Below are 22,581 nucleotides of genomic sequence, written 5' to 3'. Positions count from 1 at the left end.
CAGAGTGAGGGAGGGAAAGGGTGCAGAGGACAGTGGTGGTGGTCAGAGAAAGCTGCTCACCAAGGTAAAGTCTGAGCACTGAGGGATACCTAGGGGGAGAGTTTCCAGGCAGACAGAGCCACACATGTAAAGACCCTGATGCAGGAGCATGCACGGAGCATTCAGGGGGTGGGAAAGAAGCCAGAGTGGCAGGGGAGGGTGAGCAGGGGTAATGGCAAGAGAGGGAGTCAGTGAGGCAGCCTCGAGGTAGCGACCTCGAGTAAGGACTTTGGCTTCTACTGTGAGAGGGGACCCATCCATCCATCCATCCATTCCTTCGTTCATTGGAAACTTACAGAGCACTCTCATTTGCCAAATGTGAGAATATAGCAAGGAACAAAATTAAGTCCCTAAGCTGTTCTCATGACACTTATATTTTAGAGGGAGAAGACCATGGACTAATAAATACAGAGGCAGAATATGTGGTCTGGAGAAAAATGGGGGAGGAGATAGGGAGTGGGGAAGAGGTCAGGCAAGGCCTCATTGAGAGAGTGATATTTGAGTGAAGGAATGAACAATGTCTACATCAGGAAGACTATCCCAGGCAGAGGGGGCAGTGAAAGGACAAAGGCTCTGAGGCAGAAGATTGGGGAAACCGCACGGAGGCCGAGTGCCTGGAGCACAATGAGTGAGGCAGAGAAGTAGCGGGGCCTGTACGCCAGGGTGAGGGCTTGGGCCTTTATTCGGAAGATAATAAAGCCACTGGAAGATTCTGAACAGAGCAGGGAGCTGATGGAGCTTCTATTTTTAAAGTCTCACTCTGGCTGCTGTGTTGAGAACAGGTTAACAGACACAGACAGAAGCAGAAAGGTGAGTGAGAGGCTGTTGCGGTAATCCAGGCCAGAGAGGGAGAGGGCCTGAACCAGGCTGCCAGAGGAGGGGAAAGAGAGGAGCGTTTGGATTCTGGGTATATTCTGAACGCAGAAAAATATATTTTGCTGGAGGGTTCACTGAATGGTATGAGAGAAAGCGCAAGGTCAAGTGTGACTTCAAGGTTTTTGACCCGAGTAACTGAGAAGACTAAGCCTAGAGGATAAAATTGGGAATTCTGTTTTGGACATGTTCGTTTTGAGATGCTTATCACCCTGATGGACTTGCTGCATGACCAGTTAGTTAACCAAGTCTAGAGTTTAGGGAAGAGGTCCAGGCTGCAGATAGAAATTTGGGAATCTCAGTAGCAGACTGTTCAAACCACAAGATGGATAGAAGCTTACCAAGCTTAAAGGCTGAGTGTGGATATAGAAGGAAAGACATCCAAGAAGCTGAGTGCGGATCCCTGGACCCTCAACATTCAGAGATGGGGAGATGGAAGAGAGGCCAACGAGTGGGGAGAAAGCCCAAGAGAGGGCGTTCAAGGAAGCCAAGTGAATGTGTTTCAAGAAGGGACCAACTGTGCCAAATGCTGCTGACAGGTGTAGAAATGGTGTTTTGCAACCACTTTTTTCCCCCTTAAGCTACATAATAAACATGAACATCTCAGTAAGTAAATTAGTATAAATTTTTAGTAGATGCAGGGTTTTGTTTTTTTTTTGCCATTATAAACAATGAGGAACTTTATGGCTATCTCTTTAAGCACATCCCGTATAATATTCTTACGATAAACTCCTCCCTATGAAATTGCTTGATCAAAAGTATACATGACTTTAAGGCTTTTGCATGTTGTCGAGTCTTTTACTCAAAGACCAACAGAACAACAGAGTACCCATTTGCTTACACCTGGAACGGTGGGTATTCTAATTAATGTCTCCTTTTGTGTGCCAATTTTATAGATGGAAATTGAACTTACATTTGACTACTAAGGAATATGAACATATTTTTTATCTTCAATGGCAATCTGCATTTTTTGGAGAATCTTCCGTTGATGTTCTGAGTCCCTTTTCCTATTGGGGTATGCATATGTCTTTTTCTGATTAATCCATATGCAAGGGGTTCATGTCCACTAAGGATATTAACCCATTTTTCTGCCATAAATGTCAAGTTTGTTATATGACTTTTAATTTTATTTCTGGCATTTGATGTCATATTAAATTTTTACGTAGTTAAGTCTTTTCATTTATGACTTTTACCTTTATGAAATTTAGAAATTCCTTCTCTCCTAAGATGACAGAATTTAATATGTGAAATTCCTTGCTAGTAACTTGTTAGTGAAGCTATTTATCTTTTGCTTTAGGAAAAACTGTTCTCCAAAAAGTTTTCTTGCTTTCTTCTGCCTCCTGATAGTATTTTTAAAAACACCTTATTATATTCCATTTCCACAAAAGTCCTATTAAAGTTATAACATCTAAAAAAATAGAATCCAATCATGTTAGGGGCAAATGGAGAAAAAAGTAAGCCTCACTTTGGGGCGAGGAAGAATATAAGTTAAAAGGTATTTTGTGTATCACAGTTATATTTTTAAAATGATAATATATTCCACCTTTCATAAAAATTCTCTTGTGGAAGAGAATTCAACAACACATTTCTTCTCCACCATGAGTCTTCACTGACGACAGGGCCTGATTAAGCAGCCCCTATTTGTGACGCTTCTTTGTACACATGACTTACTAGGAAAATATTGTTGGCAGTGTAGCACAGGTTTAGTAAAGGCCAGAGTGAGGCCTTTGCTGAAGCCCAGCTCTGCCATTTACTACCTGCGGGACCTTACAAGTTACCTGACAAGGCTGTGCCTCTGTTTTCTCCTCCATAAAACAGAGGTACTAGTAGACCAACCTCACTGAGTCGAGGCAAGGATTAAATGATCTAATGCATGTAAAACACTCAGCACAGTGCCTGGCATACAGTAAAGCACAATAAATACTAGCTTCTATTATTACCTTAGCTTCATGTACATTTATTTTTAAATTCTGTAAAGGTTGCATTACCTCTTTTGCTAGCTTCTGTCCTTGTTCCACACATATAGGTTTTTCCTTCATATCATTCAGTCTTGCTAAAGTTTTGGGGTCATCTCGCAGATCAATCTAGTTAAGAAAGGTTAATAATGTCCCATAATATTATCAGTCTTTAAAGATAAAGCATGTAATCCCATTTAACCCCTCATATCAAAAAAAGATTACAAAAGAACCTAATCTTTAAAACCAACTAATAAAGTAATTGCTTTCTTTGACACTACTTTTTCCAAAAATGTGACAGAATTTATTATAACAACTGAGATTCAACATATTATTATCTCATTTGCTAAACCTTAGGGCCATTTGTCTGAGAGCAACACCACAAGGCAGGCCACAGAGGTTATTCTTAAATGGGCAAAATCAAAGCAGACATACCTGAGTTCCTATTAATAAAAAGGGTACATTTGGTGCGTATTCCTTAAGTTCTGGTACCCACTCCTCTTTCACATTTTGAAATGAGGCTGGATTTACCACAGAGAAGCATATAAGGAAGACATCAGTCATTGGATAAGATAAAGGCCTCAGACGATCATAGTCTTCCTAAGGGAGAAAGAAAAACCTCATTATTTCCATTTCTAGAGTTTACTAACAAATATGTACATTAGATTAGATGGTCAAAGAAGCAAAGTCAGGACTATTCCACAAATGGAATGTATGACATACTACAAAAAACAACATAATTCCATTTGTCTTTGCTATTCTATTCTAATTGGAAGCTCTGAACACCACTGGGGTAAAATATGACAGTATCATTAACGTCTACAATGAAACTCTGAGAAAATACATTGTGATGACGAGAGCTGTCACTGGAAGCATTTTTAACTGAAAAGTTTGCACACAGAATTGATTGTAGCTAGATGTTTAAGTATAGTCATTTATAATATTATCTACTGAATGTTCACTATGTTATTAAACACATGATCCATATGCTCTCTCATGTATTACTTATTTAATCCTTGTAACAACTATATGACATAAGAACCATTAGCTCTATGTTGCATTTGTCTAAACTGAGGCAACAGAAATTAAATAACTTGTGTAAGGAAGTATATAGCAAGTAAAGGAGATGGGATTCAAACTCTGGCAGTTTTATTTCAGAACCTATGCCTTAACCCACTATACATCTTCACTGAGACCTTAAATCTTTGCTTTCCCTGTTTCTATAGTTTTCTTAATTTTGTGTGTGTGTGTGTGTGTGTGTGCATATGCACGTTTGTGTGAAAATTTAAAGAAACATACTGAGTAAATTCACAAAATCCCCCTTCCTCTCCAATTTCCATTCCTTTCCTGAAATGTAGACTTTTCATATGTACCTTTCCAGTTATTTTCTGTGCACGTATATGCCTACAACTGTACACATTTAAACATCTGTACACAGATGAAAACCATGCAACCCATGTTGTTCTGCACCTTTCAGTATGTCTTGGACATGGTTCCAGACCGGAATACGTTAGACTGCTGTATTTTTTTTTTTTTTTAATTGAAGCATAGTTGATTTACAATGTTGTGTTAGTTTCAGGTGTACAGCAAAGTGATTCAATTATATATATATGTATGTGTGTGTACATAGATATATATAATATATATATGTACACATACATGATATCTATTCTTTTTCAGATTCTTTTCCCTTATAGGTTATTATAAAATATGCCTTCCATATTTAAACTGCTGCTTCACATTTTATAGAAGGGCTGTTTTAACATCTCTCCATCACAAAAGACAGTGAAGATCCTGTTTCATTGAGGTTATTTCCTATGACACAAAATTCTACTTGCTTACATTTTTGTGAGTGAACAGTCAGGATTCCGTTTTTGTCAGGGCTAGCCTCTCACCTGGTTTCAAGGAAACTTTAGTTTTGGCCTAAGCCACCACCCCTCTTAAATGACCTGCTTCACTACTAGAACAGCATGAATGTGGAATTAAAGGCATATTAAAAACATCTTCCACTCAGAGTTTCAGGTAGTATTTCTCTCACGGGACAATTTTCCTTTCATGTCATCTTCTGACATTTTTCTTACTACAATGTTACACTCAAACTCATATCATTATCTCAAACTCTTGACTTTGGAGCTAACCCTCCTGTTTTTCTGTGATGCTTTTGAAGGGCACACCTGCAGTTTGGAGCCAAGGGCACTGAAAGATTTCTCAAGTGTTGGCTCAGGACAAGACGGGAAATGCCATCCCCAATCTTCTTTAGCATTTATTTTTACACGTGGAGGCCTCTAATTGGTTTCGAATAAAGCAGTGCTCTGGTGTTAAGAAACGATTAAGGAAGAGATCACACAAAATGGGTATGAAACACGCTGGCACCCCAGTCAGTTACAAAAGGACTATTATCAAAAGTATAACATGTTTTAAAAATCAGTTTGAGTGTTAAATAGTACAGTTTGGTGAATTAAGTATACTTCTTGTACTCTACTGCCTATTTCAAACTGCATGTCGAGAAGAATAATTAAAGGGACAGTATTTGATCTTAGCATTCTACCTGGCAACTACCTAGCAGTTTGTTCCTGAGCAAACTTGCACACGGCACGGTCAGGGAATGGGGCGGGGGGGCTCTTGCTACAAATCTCTCCTCATCCATATTTCGAGATCCAGTTTTCACAGAATTAGAAATGACGATACTATCTCATAGGACTATGAGGAGTAAATGAGATGTTGCAACTAAAGCACTCAGCAGAGTGCCAAGCACACAAAAGAACTCTTTCAACTCTTTAACGTAAATTCTTCATCCCACGGGAAACTGGTTCTCCTATCCTCTGCCAATCCACGCAGGGTCCCACCAGTGGCACATCAGCCCGGGCTCTGCATCGTTCTCTCTCCAACCACAGGGAAGAAACTCCTTTAGTGAGAAATAAAATTTTCTACTCTGGCATCAAAACACACAAATCAAACTGAGGTCTCTTGAGGACAGTATAATTTTCAGATTAATAAAAGAGAACGATATATTATTACTGTACTAATTAGTCATTTGGGGGATTCAAGGGCCTTAAGACGATTTAAAATGTAATAAAAAAAAGAATTACACATTTCTTAAGAAAATCAAATTAGATTTTTTTAATGAAAATTTTACCTTATCAGGGAAATAGAAAGTGCACTCTTTCTCTGGGAGGATATTACAAGAAATAAAAAGCAAGTGAATGCAAAGTTCTCTAGAAATGCTTAATATTCAAATATTCATCCAAACATTCTATAGAACATAAGTCTATCGTACAGATTCCTTTCATAACCACAGTGCATACTGATTTTCCTCGAGAGACATGTGGGCACAAAGGAAGGGAACTAGACTAATCATTTCTAGATTTGTTAAACTGTAGATTTTTGTTGGAATAGTTAAAATGTGAAGAATTGGGGTTAAAAAAAAAAGACAAGTGTGTTTAGAACTCCTTGGAAAGAAATGTTACTTCTCAAGTCTGAACCATACAAAATGAACTCCTTCTGCCTGTAATCTCCAGCTAAATAATTGGCACTGATTATCAGAATGAGACCTTTCTGCTTCCATCCAGCCTGAGTAATTAGAAGTCTAATAATAGATAGTAAATTAAAAAAATAAACGATCCCCTGTGCATACTGTACCCTGCATCATATACAATTGTTTATAACTACTGTGCAATATCTTGAGTGAACTTAATGTGAAATTTTAGATTTGGGGATAAATAAATTGAGGCATGCAATTCTTTCCTCCCCAGCTATATATTTAAAATTTGACAACACAAACAAAGTTAAATGCAGAACTGCCCTTTCTTTTAAAAGAATTCCTCAAAGCCAATTCTCTAGTGTCCTCCTAATTAAGAAATCAATTACATTTTAGTCCCAAAAATTTTTTTTAAAGGTAGATATTTAAACATTTCAGCCTGGTAAGTGAAATGTTCTCAGTGTATTAAAGACATCTGTCTTACATCAAAAACAATGGTGAATTTGGTCAACAGGATTGTTGAACTGCTTAGTAAAATCTTTAGCTTCTTAGCAATTGTCTAAGTACCAGCGGGATCCATTTTTTTTTTACAGTGTATTCTGGTAGCTTAGTGATTAGGCTCTCCGTTCTCATCAAGAGTGCCTGATCTGTGAGGATGACAAGCTTCACCCTTCAACAGTATCACACGCTGACAATCTGACAAGAGTCCACAGACAATAAGAGACCAATGAAATGTGCTCTGAGATGAAACAAAACACCTTCAGGTGCAACAGAGAACTGTAGCAAATGGCCATCAGTCAGGAGACCCCTTTTCATGCCCAGCTCAGTCAGCAGCCCAGAAGTGTGCCCATTTCTGTACCACCATTGTTCCCTTGGCGTGGACCTGGGTGCTCCCTCCCACTTTAGTGACTTCTGTTTAAAATACATGTTTTTGTGCCACAATGTTCATTGCAGCTCTGTTCACAACAGCCAGGAGATGGAAGCAACCTAAGTGTCCATCGGCAGATGAATGGATAAAGAAGATGTGGCACATAGATACAATGGGATATTACTCAGCCATAAAGAGAAATGAAATTGAGTTATTTGTATTGAGGTGGATGGACCTAGAGTCTGTCATACAGAGTGAAGTAAGTCAGAAAGAGAAAAACAAATACCGTATGCTAACACATATAAATGGAATCTAAAAAAAAAAAAAAATGGTCATGAAGAACCTAAGGGCAAGGCGGGAATACAGACGTAGACACGCAGACCTACTAGAGAATGGACTTGAGGACACGGGGTAAGCTTGAGACATGGGGGAAGGGTAAGCTGGGACAAAGTGAGAGAGTGGTAGTGTATATATGGACATATATACACTACCAAATGTAAAATAGCTAGCTAGTGGGAAGCAGTTGCATAGCACAGGGAGATCAGCTCGGTGCTTTGTGACCAGCTAGAAGGGTGGAATAGGTAGGGTGGGAGGGAGGGAGATGCAAGAGGGAAGAGATATGGGGATATATGTATATGTATAGCTGATTCACTTTGTTATAAAGCAGAAACTAACACACCATTGTAAAGCAATTATACTCCAATAATAATTTTAAAAAATAAAATAAAATACATGTTTTTAGAATGTGTACACCTATTTAAAATACTTATCCAAAATGTGTACTTTAAGCAAAATCACTCACGTTGGGTGGTATAGGCCTTGCCATGATTTTTGTGGTATTCTATCACACAACTGGTCATTGAAAATCAATTAGCAAAGGTGTTTTGAGATCATACTGCATGGAAGATGTTCTAAGGACACGTACACACCAATAAAAGAAATAATCGCCCCCTCGTCCCCTTTGGAGCTTATAGTTTAGTTGGGAATTCAAGACATGTACATAGAAAAAGGCAGTCAGATACAACAATGGGAGAGTGTAAATTGGAGCAGGTGAATACATAAATGCTTAATCAAAGAAACATTAATCACCTACTGAGACAGGTTGGGACCTGGGAACCTTTGCTACAGGGCTGCAATGCTTGTGCCTGAATAAACCTCTCCTGGAGCAACAAGATACAAAGAAACTATATGAGGCTAAAAATAACTGTGTGCATTGCAGTTGGGGCAAATTCTGGACCCAAAAGAGATCAATACAAAGAGACCAAAAAACCCAACTGCCACTTTTGAAGAGCCTGGAGCAAAAACAGAGTGTCAGGAGGAAAAGCAGGGTACTGCGCATGCCCCCTGCACACACCACCACCTAAGCCGCCCTTCCAGCCCAACCCCTGGACACACCCCTACCCTCACCCCATGTAAGGAACAAGCTGGACCCTGCTCAGCGAGTGAGCAAGCAAGGAAACCTGTTGTTTGTTCTTCCTCCCTCCCCCACTGCTGCAGCAGGGGCCCCAATAAAGCCTTGCCTGAATCTCTTGTCTGGCCTCTAGTCAATTTCTATTGATGGGGGGTGGGGGGAAGGCCAAGAACCCTGGTTGGTATCACTACTATGTGCCCAGAATGTGCAACCATCAGGGAAACGAAGGAAGGCCAAGATTTAGGTCCTTTCTGACTTGTAAAACAATGTAAACATTTGCAAAGCTCTCATAAGATACCTGTATGTTAAAAATACGGCAACGAGCATGAATGAGCAATAATACCCATGGTGTGCCCGTGCACCTCACTAGAACTTTGTAGACCTCAAAGCCACAGCCTAGAACAGAAGAAGAAACTGCGGTGCTGATGAGAGAACATGCTTAAAGTTGGCACTGAGGAGGAAGAATTGATAAGTTGGAAGAGACAAAAACATTTATAACGGTTTCTGCTCTTAGGGAGTTCACGGCAAGGGAGACAAATGTATGCAGACATTGTATTACAAGTCAGAATGTGGTGAAAACCAAGGGTAGTAATTAGGGGCCTCTAAAAAAAGACTTTTAGAAGAGGTGGCATTTGGGTTGGGCCTTACAGAACGGAGAGGATTGGAACATATATATGACCTACTAGCATGTGGCCTTGGTCAAGTCACTTATTTCTTAGAGCCTTTGTTTATCAGTCTGTAAAATGGGAGATTATCAACGACAAGTGCTTTGAAGACTATAAGTGCTATAAGAATATATTATGCCTCCGAATAATCCAGGACGTTACTTTGATTCAGAAAACAGTCATTATCAAAACCTGTAAGAATTTTTCCTCTGTAACCACCTAGAAAAAGTGGGACCACAAGTGAATAATTCTTTAACAGACAAGCCCCAGACTTCTAAAGTCTAAAACAGCTTCTGACTACTTGGAGATATATAAAATGTAAGGCAACTAAGTAAGAATGTCCCTGACAACTGGTGGCTTGTGGTAAATGAAGGAGTAGTAATCTCCATCTGAAACATCTGTTTCTGGTGAGAAGCCTAAAATAGGTATCAGGCATGGCTCTTGAATCACTCTACCCCCAAAAGGTGCTATACTAAAGCCAAGAGGACACATGGACTGAAGCTAGCTTCTGAAGATGAAGTGTTTTGTCAGAAATCTTATAATAAATTATCAACATTTCTTCAATAATTCTTGGTAACAGTAGTCTATGAAACCTCATTCTTTTGTGTTGTCCTTTTGTCACTTTCAAGTTCATTTTGTATTTAACTTTGTGAAATATCACCTTTCACCCCCTTAAAAATAACTTTTTCAAGGAAGCTGGGTTGAGTTCTTTGGCGGAATATTTTGGTAAGTTTGGTTCAAAATGCATCGATGGTGAGTTTATTGAATTTACCTACCACTCTCCTGCTACAGGTGGACTAAAGAAAATTTGGGGAGGAAAATTTTTTTTAAGTGCTGGAAATTCCTAGGACGTCATTGTTTTTCAAAAACTTTAAAAATATTTGACTTTTTTTCCTTCCTTCCTTTCCTTTTTTTTAAAAAATCTCTGTTCAGTTGTGAGATGGTATTTACTTATCATGAGCCTGATTAGCTCTTGGTAAAAGAATTCTTGAAACTGAAGTTTCAGCTTCTAACTTTAAGCAACTGTCATCTTCATATATTTTGACTAGAATAAGTCAGCCTCCCAGTTAATTTATTATTTAGCAGCTAGTGGACCAAATCTTTGGCTTCTTTTCCATTATTATCTTCCTTTTGGCTGCCTGACTTATTGTAACTCCTGTTTAGGTTGGCTGGAGAAGAAAAAAAAGAGAGAGAGAGAGAAACGTGTAAATGTGCGGCAGCAGAAAGACAACCAACTGGAGAACTGGTAGTGCCATTATCTAACCGCGTCTCGTGAACCTGTGCTTCCTCATCTCTAAAAGGAGAGGACTGAACTAGATCGCCACATCACATGGTGAAAAACGCTCAGACTAACACTTTTTACCCTTGTGAGCAGCCCTAGTAACAGATTTAATGTGGGTGGAGGTTTAAACTACTGCATAAAAATTGAGTTTTAGGATACTGTTATCTAAGCTGTGACCCCCCCCCCCCCCCCCCCCAGCGGGCAACCCCACAGGGGGGGGTTTAAACTACTGGATAAAAATTTGGTTTTAGGATACTGTTTTATCTAAGCTGACCCCCCCCCCCACCCAGGCAGAGGATCAACACTCAACTAAATATGGCCCTTAGGCAAGCTTCATTTCCCCATCTGTGAGGGGAGAATAAATATAGCATACACATGTTAAGATAAATGAGAGAGCTGGTCAAGTGTTTTGAGCTCTTCAACGGACAAGCCTGACTTTCCAAAAAAAAAGACAAACCACAGCTTCAGAGACAGTGCAATTTCTTTTGTGCATGGTGAGATGACTTCCTTCATTGTAAAGGATTTAAGAGCTGCAATTCTACATTGTCTGGAGCTATGATTGCAAGTCTCTTTCACTAAAACAGAGGTCAGCTGGCCTAAGGCATGCAGAAGCAAGGTCAAGGTCGGGTCACACTTCTGTGCAGTGTACTCCTTTCCTAACTTTTTTTGGTACAAATTTCATGTTGATGGAATAGTCATGCATTCTTTCATTTCAACAAATATAAACCCACTAGGTGCTGAACACTGTGTACTCCAGTGAGAAACGGACGTGGACCCTGCCCTCGTGGAATTCACGGTACAATAGAGGAGAGGCAAGTGCCTCCCCACTAGGGCAGGACTACTCTAGGTCCAGGGGACACTGTAGAAATGCGAGAGGTATTTTTGATCGTCAACACGAATGGGGGAACTCTACCAGCATTTAGGGGTGTGAGCCAGGGTGCTACCTGACCTGTGTAGTGAAAAACAGTCCTGGGTCCTGCATGATTGATGAGTGTACCTCTAGGCACTGAAAGACTATAAAAAACCTTTTAATAATGACCTGAATCTAGGATCTATCTCTGTTGCATATTAGTAGAAAGGTAGATTTACTTGATGTTGTTCAAACATTACAGGAGTTGCTTACCACTGCAGAAAATTGCACACCACTGGCAATATTGCTCTTAGTACCCTAACTGTCACTAAAACACAAACCCATTAGTCAACTTTTAGAGCTATTGCATTCATGGCTGTTCACCTGTTTACTTCACTATGATTTCTGAGTACTCAGCCCTGGGAACTTAGGAATTTAATACTGAAATAATTTTTTTTTTTTTTTTTTTTTTGCGGTACGCGGGCCTCTCACTGTCGTGGCCTCTCCCGTTGCAGAACACAGGCTCCGGACGCACAGGCTCAGTGGCCATGGCTCACGGGCCCAGCCGCTCCGCGGCATGTGGGATCTTCCCAGACTGGGGCGTGAACCCGTGTCCCCTGCTTCGGCAGGTGGACTCTCAACCACTGCGCCACCAGGGAAGCCCTGAAATAAATGTTTATTATGAATTACTTTCCTTTTATTTTTCCTTCCTATTACTACCAGGATGATATACTGATTTAAAATTATATATACAGAAAGGTTATATTAGCTATAGACTTCATTTAAAGGTAAGTATAGGAGAAACATGTTATAAAAATTGTTATCAAAGGGGGGATGGATCTAATATACTAGAGGCACTGAGTCAGGTATTTAACAAATTGGGACAAAAATGATTATAAATGCGAACTGGGATAGGTGTGCTGTGAAGGAAAACAGCCAGGAGAGAGAGAATAACCAGGACGACCAGCTTCAGTCTGGGTGGTCTGGGAAGACCTCTCGGAGGGAGTGACGTCTACCTGATATGTGAGGGATGCTTTGAGAAGCCAGATATAGGACACTAGGGGCAAAAGGCCCAAGGCAGAAAAGCCCTGACAGGTGCCTCCAGGGAGCCTTCTGGAATAATCCAGGGATCAGCTTGTGCAGCTGGATGGATAATGTCTTTTACAGGGATGAGGAAGACTGAAGGTGGAGAAGCACATTAGGGAGAAAACTCAAGAGGCCAATTTTGGGCATGTTAAGCTCAAGATGTTGACAGTGGGAAAGGAATACCTGGAAGAGCTCTCTGCCTCTGAGTTCCAGACCCAGCTCTAGATGCCTCCTTTTGGCTGAACCAGAAGTATCTCAAATTCAACATTTCTAAAGTCATTTCTTCCCCCTCAAATCTGCAAGTCCTGTTGAGGTCACCATCTCATGAAAAGACATCACCACTCCATCAGGATCAAACCATAACCCTGGGAGTCCTCAGTATCAACCCCAAACACAAAGTCAGTCAACCACTTGCTCAGCCAGTCTGTTCTTCCCTCTCCACACTCCTCACCTGGGCAGCTCCTACTCATCTTTCAAGCTTTGGTCTAAAAATCTCTTGGTCCAACAAACCTTCTCCAAACCCCCAATTCAGATCAAGGTCCCTCTGTAACACCTTCTCCTGTCGTCCCATTTCTTACCTTGTAATACAACTACCTTTTTCCTTATCTGTATCCTCCACAGGACTCCTTGAGGGCAGAGGACTACTCTTCAAAGTCTGGTTTATAGTAGCTGCTTATTAAATTCTTGCTGAATGAATGAGGGTAGTGTGTGGGAGATGAAGTCAGAAGGGCAAACTGCAGCCAGATCACGGTGGCCTGCACCTCCTTTACCAGCTGCAAAGCTGGAGATGGTGGATAAAGCCTCTGACTCCTCCACTAACAGGTGAATTTCTCAGGTTGCAGTTACCGCTTTCAGCCAAGATTCCAACTGCCTCCTAAGATCAGGGCCCTTTCTCTGTCCAACACACCTTCCTGAATAATAAGGTGAGCTCTAAGGCACAGAGCCTCAGACGGAGCAATTCTTCCAGCATTTTAGTTCCTGCTACTGTTTTTCACCACCACGTTTTTTCCATTGTCTTGACATTTGTTTTATCTAGGATGGAGGATATCATTGACTGTCTACCCGGCATCCTTCTCCTACTTGTTCTTTCTTTCCAAAGCTGATTTAGTTCAAGACCCACCACTCCTCTATTCAGACACATGCCCCTGGGAACCCTGACCCCATATTTAGCTTAAAGAATTCCTGGTTGGATTTAAGCCAATCATGGAGTTTCATTCCCTACCCCCGGGCCAAAGTCACTGGTTCCTAGGTGGGCACATGATCCAAGTAGTCCAATCAGAATGAAGTGGTCCCTGGATTATCCAAGGGGCTCATTCTCTTCCCCCTGGCCAAAGCAGAGGCATACTTCATTTTATTGCGCTTTGCAGATACTGCATTTTTTTTTACAAATTGAAGGTATGTCACAACCCTGCAGTGAGCAAGTCTATTGCCATTTTTCCAACAGCATTTGCTCACCTCATGTCTATGTGTCACACTTTGGTAGTTCTCGCAATATTTCAGGCCTTCTTAAAAAATCATTATTATATTTGTCATGGTGATCTATGATCGGTGATCTCTTTTTTTTTAAAGGTTTTTCTTTTGATGTGGACCATTTTTAAAGTCTTTATTGAATTTGTTACAATATTGTTTCTGTTTTCTGTTTTGGTTTTTTGGCTGTGAGGCATGTGGGATCCTAGCTCCCCCACCAGGGATTGAACCCACACCCGCTGCATTGGAAGGTGAAGTCTTAACCACTGGACCGCCAGGAAAGTCCCTGATCAGTGATCTTTGACGTTACTACTATGAACTCACTGAAGGCTCAGGTGATGGTTACTGAAGGCTCAGGTGATGGTTAGCATTTTTAAGTGATAGTTTTTAATTAAGGTATGCACTTTTCCTTTAGACATAATGCTTTTTGCACACTTAATAGACTACTGTATAAACATAACTTTCACATGCACTAGGAAAGCAAAAAGTTCATATGCTCACTTTACTGCGAGATTCACTTTGTTGCATGGTCTGAACTCGCAGTACCTCTGAGGTGTGCCTGGTATTGGTTCCTGGGTGAGCGCAAGATCTAAATAGTGGAATCAGCATGTAGTAGTCCCTAGATGACTGAAGGCAGCTCTTTCCTCACCGCTTCTCCTTCTGCTGCTCCTCTTGTCTGTCTCGGTCTCCCTCTCTCTCCCTCCACCCCTCACTCAGCATGGAAGGATTTGCTACTCACTGGCCCCATCTCTGCAGCTCATGGAGACTATTCAGGGATCCCCACTACACTGGCCGGTGCTGTGGTCCCTGTATCACAGAGGAGTGGATGCTGCCCAGGGCCAGCTATTTGGAGGCAGGCATATATAAGTACCAGGCCTGACACTTCCAGGGGAACAGCCCTCTTACCTTTTTTTTTTTTTTTTTTTTTGCGGTACGCGGGCCTCACTGTTGTGGCCTCTCCTGTTGCGGAGCACAGGCTCCGGACGCGCAGGCTCAGTGGCCATGGCTCACGGGCCCAGCTGCTCCGCGGTATGTGGGATCTTCCCGGACTGGGGCACGAACCCGTGTCCCCTGCATCGGCAGGCGGACTCTCAACCACTGCGCCACCAGGGAAGCCCCCTATTACCCTTTTAATGCTTGAACTACAGAGGACCCTTGGGCACTGTGGATTCAGGTCACCTGGGCTTCCCATGCGGTGAGGGCACCGACATAGAACTAGGAGTTACAGATGGGCCAAATGCAGAGGAAACACCATTTTCCTCCACTGTGGACTAACACCTACCTTCTTTGCCTCTGAGGCTGAGGAAGAGGCTTAAGATGACTGAAGTCTCTCACTGGCAGACACCCTTAAACAGAGACTTCTAATACACTAAGAACAGGCAGTCAAGCGGCGAGAGAAGCCTCAGGAACTACCCTCTGATTAAGCCTGAAATGCTGGTTTTCTCCATGCCCACCAGAGACAGCCACACTGCATGGAGGAGTTTACCATGACTAGCAAACCCATTTGGAATCTGAGGTCTTGGACCACACTCCTTGGCCAAAGACACGGGACAGGCAGACGAGGGAGGGAGGCTTCTGGGCAGGTAGGCAAAATCAGGATGACCTAATATGGTTCACAAATACATTTTCACAGAACAGACCCTTTAGAAAGTACACACAATTTCTGTTGGGGTGATGAAAATGTTCTGGAACTCGACAGAGGTGGAGGTTATGCAACATTGTGAAGGTATTAAATGCCACTGAATTGTACACTTAAGAATGATTAATTTTATGTTGTGTGAATTTCACCTTTAATTTAAGGAAAATACACATAGGTCCACAAGTATGCAAAGTTGGGTCCTCATGGGCCTACACACATGCGCGCACACACACACAGAGATTTCTTTGAAATTCAGAGAGGTGCTTGCGCGTGGCAGAAATACCCTTTCCCTGCAGGGAGTCCCTGGCAGAAATACCCAAGCCATCCACTCCTCAGGACCTGCATTCATCACCGTGACATGCTTGCACGTTGTGGAGCACAGCTTACCCTCCTTTGGGCATGTCTCCTAACCCCTGCTCTGCCTCTTCTGCATCACCCACTCATCTCCCCTCCAGCTCCGGCCTTCTTGTGCTAAGGAGGCTCCCAGCAGAGCTCTTTTCCAGGCTCATTAACGAGTCACCGCATTACGTTACTCTATAGCCTTATTTTGCTTCACAGCACAGAGCGCCTTGCTCCTGCTTTCACACTACCCCTACTATCCCACCAAACCCTCACCATCAGCCTATGAGACAGGGCAGCTCCCACTTTACTGATGAGGAAACTGAGGCTCAGAGAAACTCGTCCAACTTGTCCAAAGTTACAGGACAGTTGGGCAGAAATGAGGCAGGAAGGCAGTTCTCCAATCAACTAGTTTAGGACCCTCCTGGCCCCTTTGTTCTAAGCAAGCAGTAGGTCACAGGTTTTAGACACAGACCTTTTAAATCTTTGAATCATAGTTTTACTGGCTATGTGGCTCCAGGCAAGTTACTTACCGTTCCTGTTTCCATTTCCTTCATCTATAAAATGGACTAAACTGTTGGAAGATTAAATGAGCTAGCATGGAGCCTGTGTGGTGGCTGCGAGTTTATCACCACGCCCAGTAGTGTTCCTTAGCTCTTCAGTTTCGGCAGATTTGGCAGAGAGGAATAAATCAGTGGAAAAGGAGGATTGACGGTAAAAGCGACTTTGTGAAGAACACACTGAGAAATGTGGCTGCTTACAAACAAAGTCCATATGTTTACATGGCAGGCAAGAACTGAAGTCAGGAATTTTATTAAAACAACTGAAGATATAGCTAAACTAATATACCCCAAACGTATTTTTTTAAAACAATGGTAAACGAGACCTGAGAACTGAAAAAGAATCATGAGGCACGTGGACTCTGATGTGGCCACCCAGCCCTCGCCGCCAGGCCCTCTCTGCCCTGTGCTGCAAACAGCATGGGCAGTTTTCAGCTGCTGCCTGTAAAAGGTTCACTGGACCCATGTTTGTACGAGCATCCTCGTGCTCCCAGAAGCTCAGCCAATCCAGGAGCTGGACTTCCCACCACAGAGAACCTGGCTAGGAAGATGTGACATTAACCAAAACAAACTGAGAGCCCGTGAAACAAAATCAAAAAGAAACAACACAATGGGCAGACAAGGAAACAACAAAGCTTTGCAAGAAAAACCCCGGTCATTCCAGGGGTTTCAAATGTCATTCTCTTCTGCGTATCCTCATAAAACCCTTGGAGGCAGTGTTGGGACATCAGCTGTCATCCCCCCATCTGGGGTGGAGGGCAGCAGCTGAGGCCAGGGTGAAGTGGCAGCAAAACTGTGGCTGGAGCAGTTGGGCGGGTCAGGGTGGAGGTGGAGGCAGTTTTCAACCATAGCCGGTGTGGACCATAGAGCCCGGTCAAGCTGCATGGGAACCTGTGAGGTTCCAGCTCTCAGCCCAGCCCGGTGTAACCCACTAAGCTGAGTCCTTGCCAAGCCCACACATCAACCCCTTTAGGGAGTCTGCTGCTTCCTGGAAAATCGAACAGCACACATCTCCCTTCAGAGAGCCACTAGCTTAGTTAAGCAACCTAGGAAGACCCTGGCAGCAGGGGAAGTCACTAATTGAACGACTTACAGATCAGGAGCCTGCGGGCCTGGCCTGAGGTCCAGTGCTGCTCTCATGGGCTGCGCATGTAACTCATACTAGTAACTTTAGTGTGCCTGTTTTCTCATCCATTAAAACAAAGGCAGGGGGAGGGGTGGATAATATCACCTACCTCAGAGGTTGTTGTTATGATTAAATGGGACAAACAGGTCCAGAGAAGGCCTCTGATGTAGGCACGAGATTAATGACAAGAGACACATACGCTAAGTGCCACAGGAATTCACAGGAGTGAGTATGTCTACCACCCGAGGGCTAGAAAAGGCTGCATGGAATACCTGTTCTAACCATGTCCTGTCCCCACCCCAAACCCACAAACTCATGCCACCTCCTCACCTAGGAAAACAGTCCCGACCCTCCCCCACCCCCATCCCCAGAGCTGGAAATGCCCCTTTCCTGCCTCCCAATGTCAGTATCTGGAGGTGTAGTTAATAAATATAGGGGAACTATAGTAGGACACGCTAATAATTTGACATATGGCTACATGTTGAGAATTAAATTCATGAAAATGAAACCATAATCGTCATCAGTCATCTGTGATATGGGTCATTACTAAGAGATGACGGAGATTCTTGAAAACACCCGAATCTAATCAAGCTGATTAAAATGTAACTAAAGGAAGCTGTAACCTAATAAAGTATGTTTTGGCCTGTCTGAAAAATGTTGACTTAAAAGTTATTGTCTATAGAGACTCTAAGTAGAGTCTAGCAAAGGAGAAATTGCCTAATTAGAATATTTGTGTCCATTTAGCTTTGCCCAACGGTAAGACGCTAAACATGGTGGACAAACAGAACCTCAACACTAGAAGGCCGAGCTCTCGTGTGGGAGGGGCAGTTGACCATGTGGTTCCAGGATCCAGAAGAAATTCACATCTCCTCTAAGACCTTTTGCTCCAAAGCCTGAATCCCAAGAAAGCTTCTAATGAATTCATTTTCCTGGGTACCTTATGCTAAGGAAAGGTACGCTGGATAACAGGCACTGAAAAGGTATCTATCACTATAGCTCTGATCCTCATACTTATGTTTTCTAACTATTAAAACAAATTGGAGAAGAATTCAGTTAAATGCTAGCCAGCTGAACACATGAATCTTTCTTTGATCTTTCCAAAATCCTCTGACATGTGCAGTAATTAAAAAAAAAAAAGGCATAAAGCCACAGAAAAAGCAAACAGGGAAGGAGACAACAGCCACACAATTTTAGAAGCTAGAAAACCAAAGAACAAGTAGGAACTGATTTAGCAGACCCTGGGAGCCAGATCCTGGGCCAGCAATGAGGAGAAGTTAAGAAGCACCCGGTTCCGTACAACAGAACCCCGTAAAGGTGTGGGAGCTGGAGCAGTGTGTTCTGAAAGTGGGTTGAAGGTGGATCCACAAACAAGATGGCAGACTGACAGTCTGCTTATGAAGCAGTTAAAGCCCAGATCTGTTCTCTATCATGATACATACTCTCCCCAGCCCTGATGAAAGGCAGAGGATATTTATTCCCCGGAAAGGGTAGAACAGAGGGCTCCCTGGGTGGGAGGACACAGGGCGCAGTTGAACATACTGAACACACAAGGCCAGGGTACACTGACAATTGAGATCCTTACCCTGCTTCCTCCCCTCACCTCCCAGAACAGTGGCAGCCCAGCAGGAACCACTCAGGCAGTAGAGCGGAAGATTCTTTTCTGGGGAATATGAACGGTGCAAGAGGAAGGACCAGGTTCCCCAATGAAAAGACCCAGATGAATCACCCTCCAGTAGTGGTTCTCAAATGGGGGTAGAAGGAGCAAAGGCTGACGTCGCCCCAAGGGAACATCTGGGAATGTCTGGGACATTCTTGATCATCATGATTGGGGTAGGGAAGACAATACGGATGCTGCTAAACATCCTACAGTTCACAGGACAGCATTCACAACAAACTGTCCAGCCCGAAATATCAATAGTGCTGAGGCTGAGAAACCCAGACCTTCATTAAGGGCCAGAGTCATCCAGCCCCATGTATACACAGTTTCCCATTCTCCAATGCCACTCTTGTAAATATGAGTAGACACCTGAGGAACTGCCACAAAAGGCAGAGATCAAAATGAGAGACTATGCAGGGAGACAAAAATTTCAAAAAGCTATCATTAATACCCTCAGAGAAATTAGAGAAGATATTCAAACAAAAGCAAGCCAAACCAAACTTAGAAGATGATAAAGAAAAAAAAAAAGGAACATCCAAAGAACAGGAAAAGGTTCTTGAAAATTAAAAATAGAATCACATTAAAAAAAAAAAATAGAAGGGGCAGATGATAAAATTGAGGAACTCTCCCAAAAATAGAGCAAAAAGACACAGAGAAGGCAAATATAAGACAATTAGAGGACCACCCCCGAAACCTCTAATATCTAAATACTGGAAGTTCTAGTGAAACAGAAGAGAGTAATTGGAAGTGAAGAAATCAAAGAAATAAACCAAGAAAATTTCTCAGAACTGAAGGACACGAGGCCCTAGGATGAAATAGCCCACAATAGCCAGCTACACACCCTACCCTGAAGACCATGAGTGTGAAATTCCAGACAGGAAAAACAGGTTCCTAAAAACGAATCCAGAGTAAGATTGGCATCAGACTTTTTATCAGCATAAATTGAAGCTGGAAGATGATGGAACAATGCCTTCAAAGCTCTGAAGAAAAAATGATTTCCAATCTATTTTCAAAACGTCAAGCAGGTATGAAGGAAATAAAAACATTTTCAAACATACCAGGTATCAAAAAATTTGCCTACAATGCATCTTTTCTCAGGAAACTAAGACTAACTACTCTACCAAAACGAGGAAATAAACTATGAAGACATGAAAAATAAAAACTGGCATCTAATACAAGACATAGAGCCAAAGGGAATCCCAATAATGAAGGAAAATCCTAGGATGACAGCTGTGCAGTAGGCTCGAGGCAACTAGCCCAAACTGAAGCAGGTCAGTAGGCTCATGACGAATGTCTCCAAGAAGAAACTGACAGAATACTTGATATGCTGGAATGTATGGAAAGGTGAGTTTAGAATGAAATAGACAGGTGGTGAAAACTAAGCAAGGGAAGAAGATAATTAGTAACTCCAGGGAAACAAAAAGCGGCACAGAGGGAAAAGTAATTATAGTACACTACATGGCTCAGCTATGCTAACACAGTGATAAAAATATAACCACTGATCAATAATCAAATGGAAATTACAATATAGCTACTGGGGATAGGTGGATGGGAAGTGGAAGACATATTCAAAAGACAGCTGAAGCCTCATCATTCATGGTGTGAAGGCAACAGAGGATTTCTTTTACCAACATAAACAGCTAAGAACTGAAAGCGGTTGCCTTGGGGGAGTGGAAAAGGACTTCTCTGTAGGAAAGTGGAGCGGGATCTTTTGTTTCTCCATAACAGGATCTTATAGAACTGTTGACTCTTTAAACCATCTGCGTATATAACTTCAATAAAAATAAAGTGACTTTTTTTTAAATTGGAGAAAAACAGAATAAAGTATAAAGAAGTAAATTTCTACAAGTATTCAACATCACTACCTAGAGCCAACTGCTTTAACATTTTGACAATTTTATACCAATTTTTTCCTTATACATTATACATATGCAGATTTTTCAAAGTTGTAATAATGCCATATATAGTTTTGATTCCTGCGTTTTCACACTTAACACACCACTAGCCTTTTCATATATCTTTAAATATTTGTTGAAAGCAGTTCTTAATGGCTGTGATTATTGTAATATATATCATGCTATCATTTAACAAATCCTTTTTTACTATGCATTAATGTGTTTATAATTTATCACTATTATAAATATGGCTGTGAAGAATATCATTTTATGTAAATCTTTGTGTACACTGAATGTTTCCTTGGCATAAATTCATAGAAATGGATCATTGAAAATTTAAGTGTCTTTGCCAAATTAACCTCCAAATGGATTGTGTCAGTTTTTACTGAATGGTACATAGAGCATCCACTTCCCTGACTCCTGAATATCAATTTTTCCCATGTTGTTCAATTTGATAAGTGAAAAAAAAAAGTTTTTATTTGCATATCTTTGCATATTGTGTGTTCAACTGGCTGTTTGCTTTTCTTCCTTGTGAGCTACTGGTTTATGGCTTGAGTCCATTTTTCCACCAAGACCACATGATAAATAATCCTTCCACAACCTTATTTATATCCAGATCTCTATGAGTTAACACAGATCAGACCGGTGGACCTGATGATATGTGAGTGCCTCAGTAAAATCAAGTCTCTGAGTCTTGATGGCCCCACTGAGGCCCTGGCTCTCTGGGAGGCTCCAGGCAAGCAGCCTAGCAGTCAGGCACCCTTATGACACTCCTCACACTTTACCTTTTCTTGGTACGTCCCATATTCTGTTTGCATTTTGGTCATCTGTATACATCTTCTCTTCCCAATGGACTCTAAGCTCCTACAGCGAAAGAACCCTATCTGATGGATCTTCGCGTTCCTCACCTCACCGGTATTTAACAGATACTCACATATGTGATGAATAAAGACATAAGGGTGTAGATGGGGGTGGGGAGGATTATGAACAGAGGCAACAGGAGAACTGGAACACTGAAAGTGTAGAGGGAGACCAGCCCCTAGCCCTACCAGAGCTGGGGTGAAGACAGCACCAGAAGTACATGACCAGCGGTTTCCAGGGTTCGGGCAGAATGTCCATGTGATGAAGACTGACGAAAAGGAATAAAAAGGACAGACAAGGATTATTCAGCCACAAAAAAGAAATGAAGTCCTGGTATATTCTACAACATGGATGAACCTTGAAAACACGATGCTAAGTGAAAGAAGCCAGACACAAAGGCCACATATTGTATGATTCCATTTATATGAAATGTCCAGAATTGGCAAATCCACAGGGTCAAAAAGTAGATTAGTGGGCTTCCCTGGTGGCACAGTGGTTGAGAGTCCGCCTGCCGATGCAGGGGACACGGG

General features: G+C 42.0%; 1 protein-coding gene across 1 annotated transcript in view; it reads right to left on the bottom strand.

Annotated features, from left to right (window-relative positions):
• Positions 1-22,581, bottom strand: part of RHOQ (ras homolog family member Q) — a 36,096-nt gene that overhangs the window by 573 nt on the left and 12,942 nt on the right. The window contains exons 3-4 of the mRNA XM_007459968.1: positions 3,303-3,467; positions 2,901-2,996 (exon numbers count right to left, since the gene is read on the bottom strand). Coding sequence (XP_007460030.1) covers positions 2,901-2,996; positions 3,303-3,467 — 261 coding nt within the window. The remainder of the gene's footprint in view (positions 1-2,900; positions 2,997-3,302; positions 3,468-22,581) is intronic.

The sequence above is a fragment of the Lipotes vexillifer genome, unplaced genomic scaffold, assembly GCF_000442215.2.
Source record: "Lipotes vexillifer unplaced genomic scaffold, Lipotes_vexillifer_v1.1 scaffold666, whole genome shotgun sequence".
NCBI classification, from domain to species: domain Eukaryota; kingdom Metazoa; phylum Chordata; class Mammalia; order Artiodactyla; family Lipotidae; genus Lipotes; species Lipotes vexillifer.
This window is presented reverse-complemented; position numbering and strand designations above follow the sequence as displayed.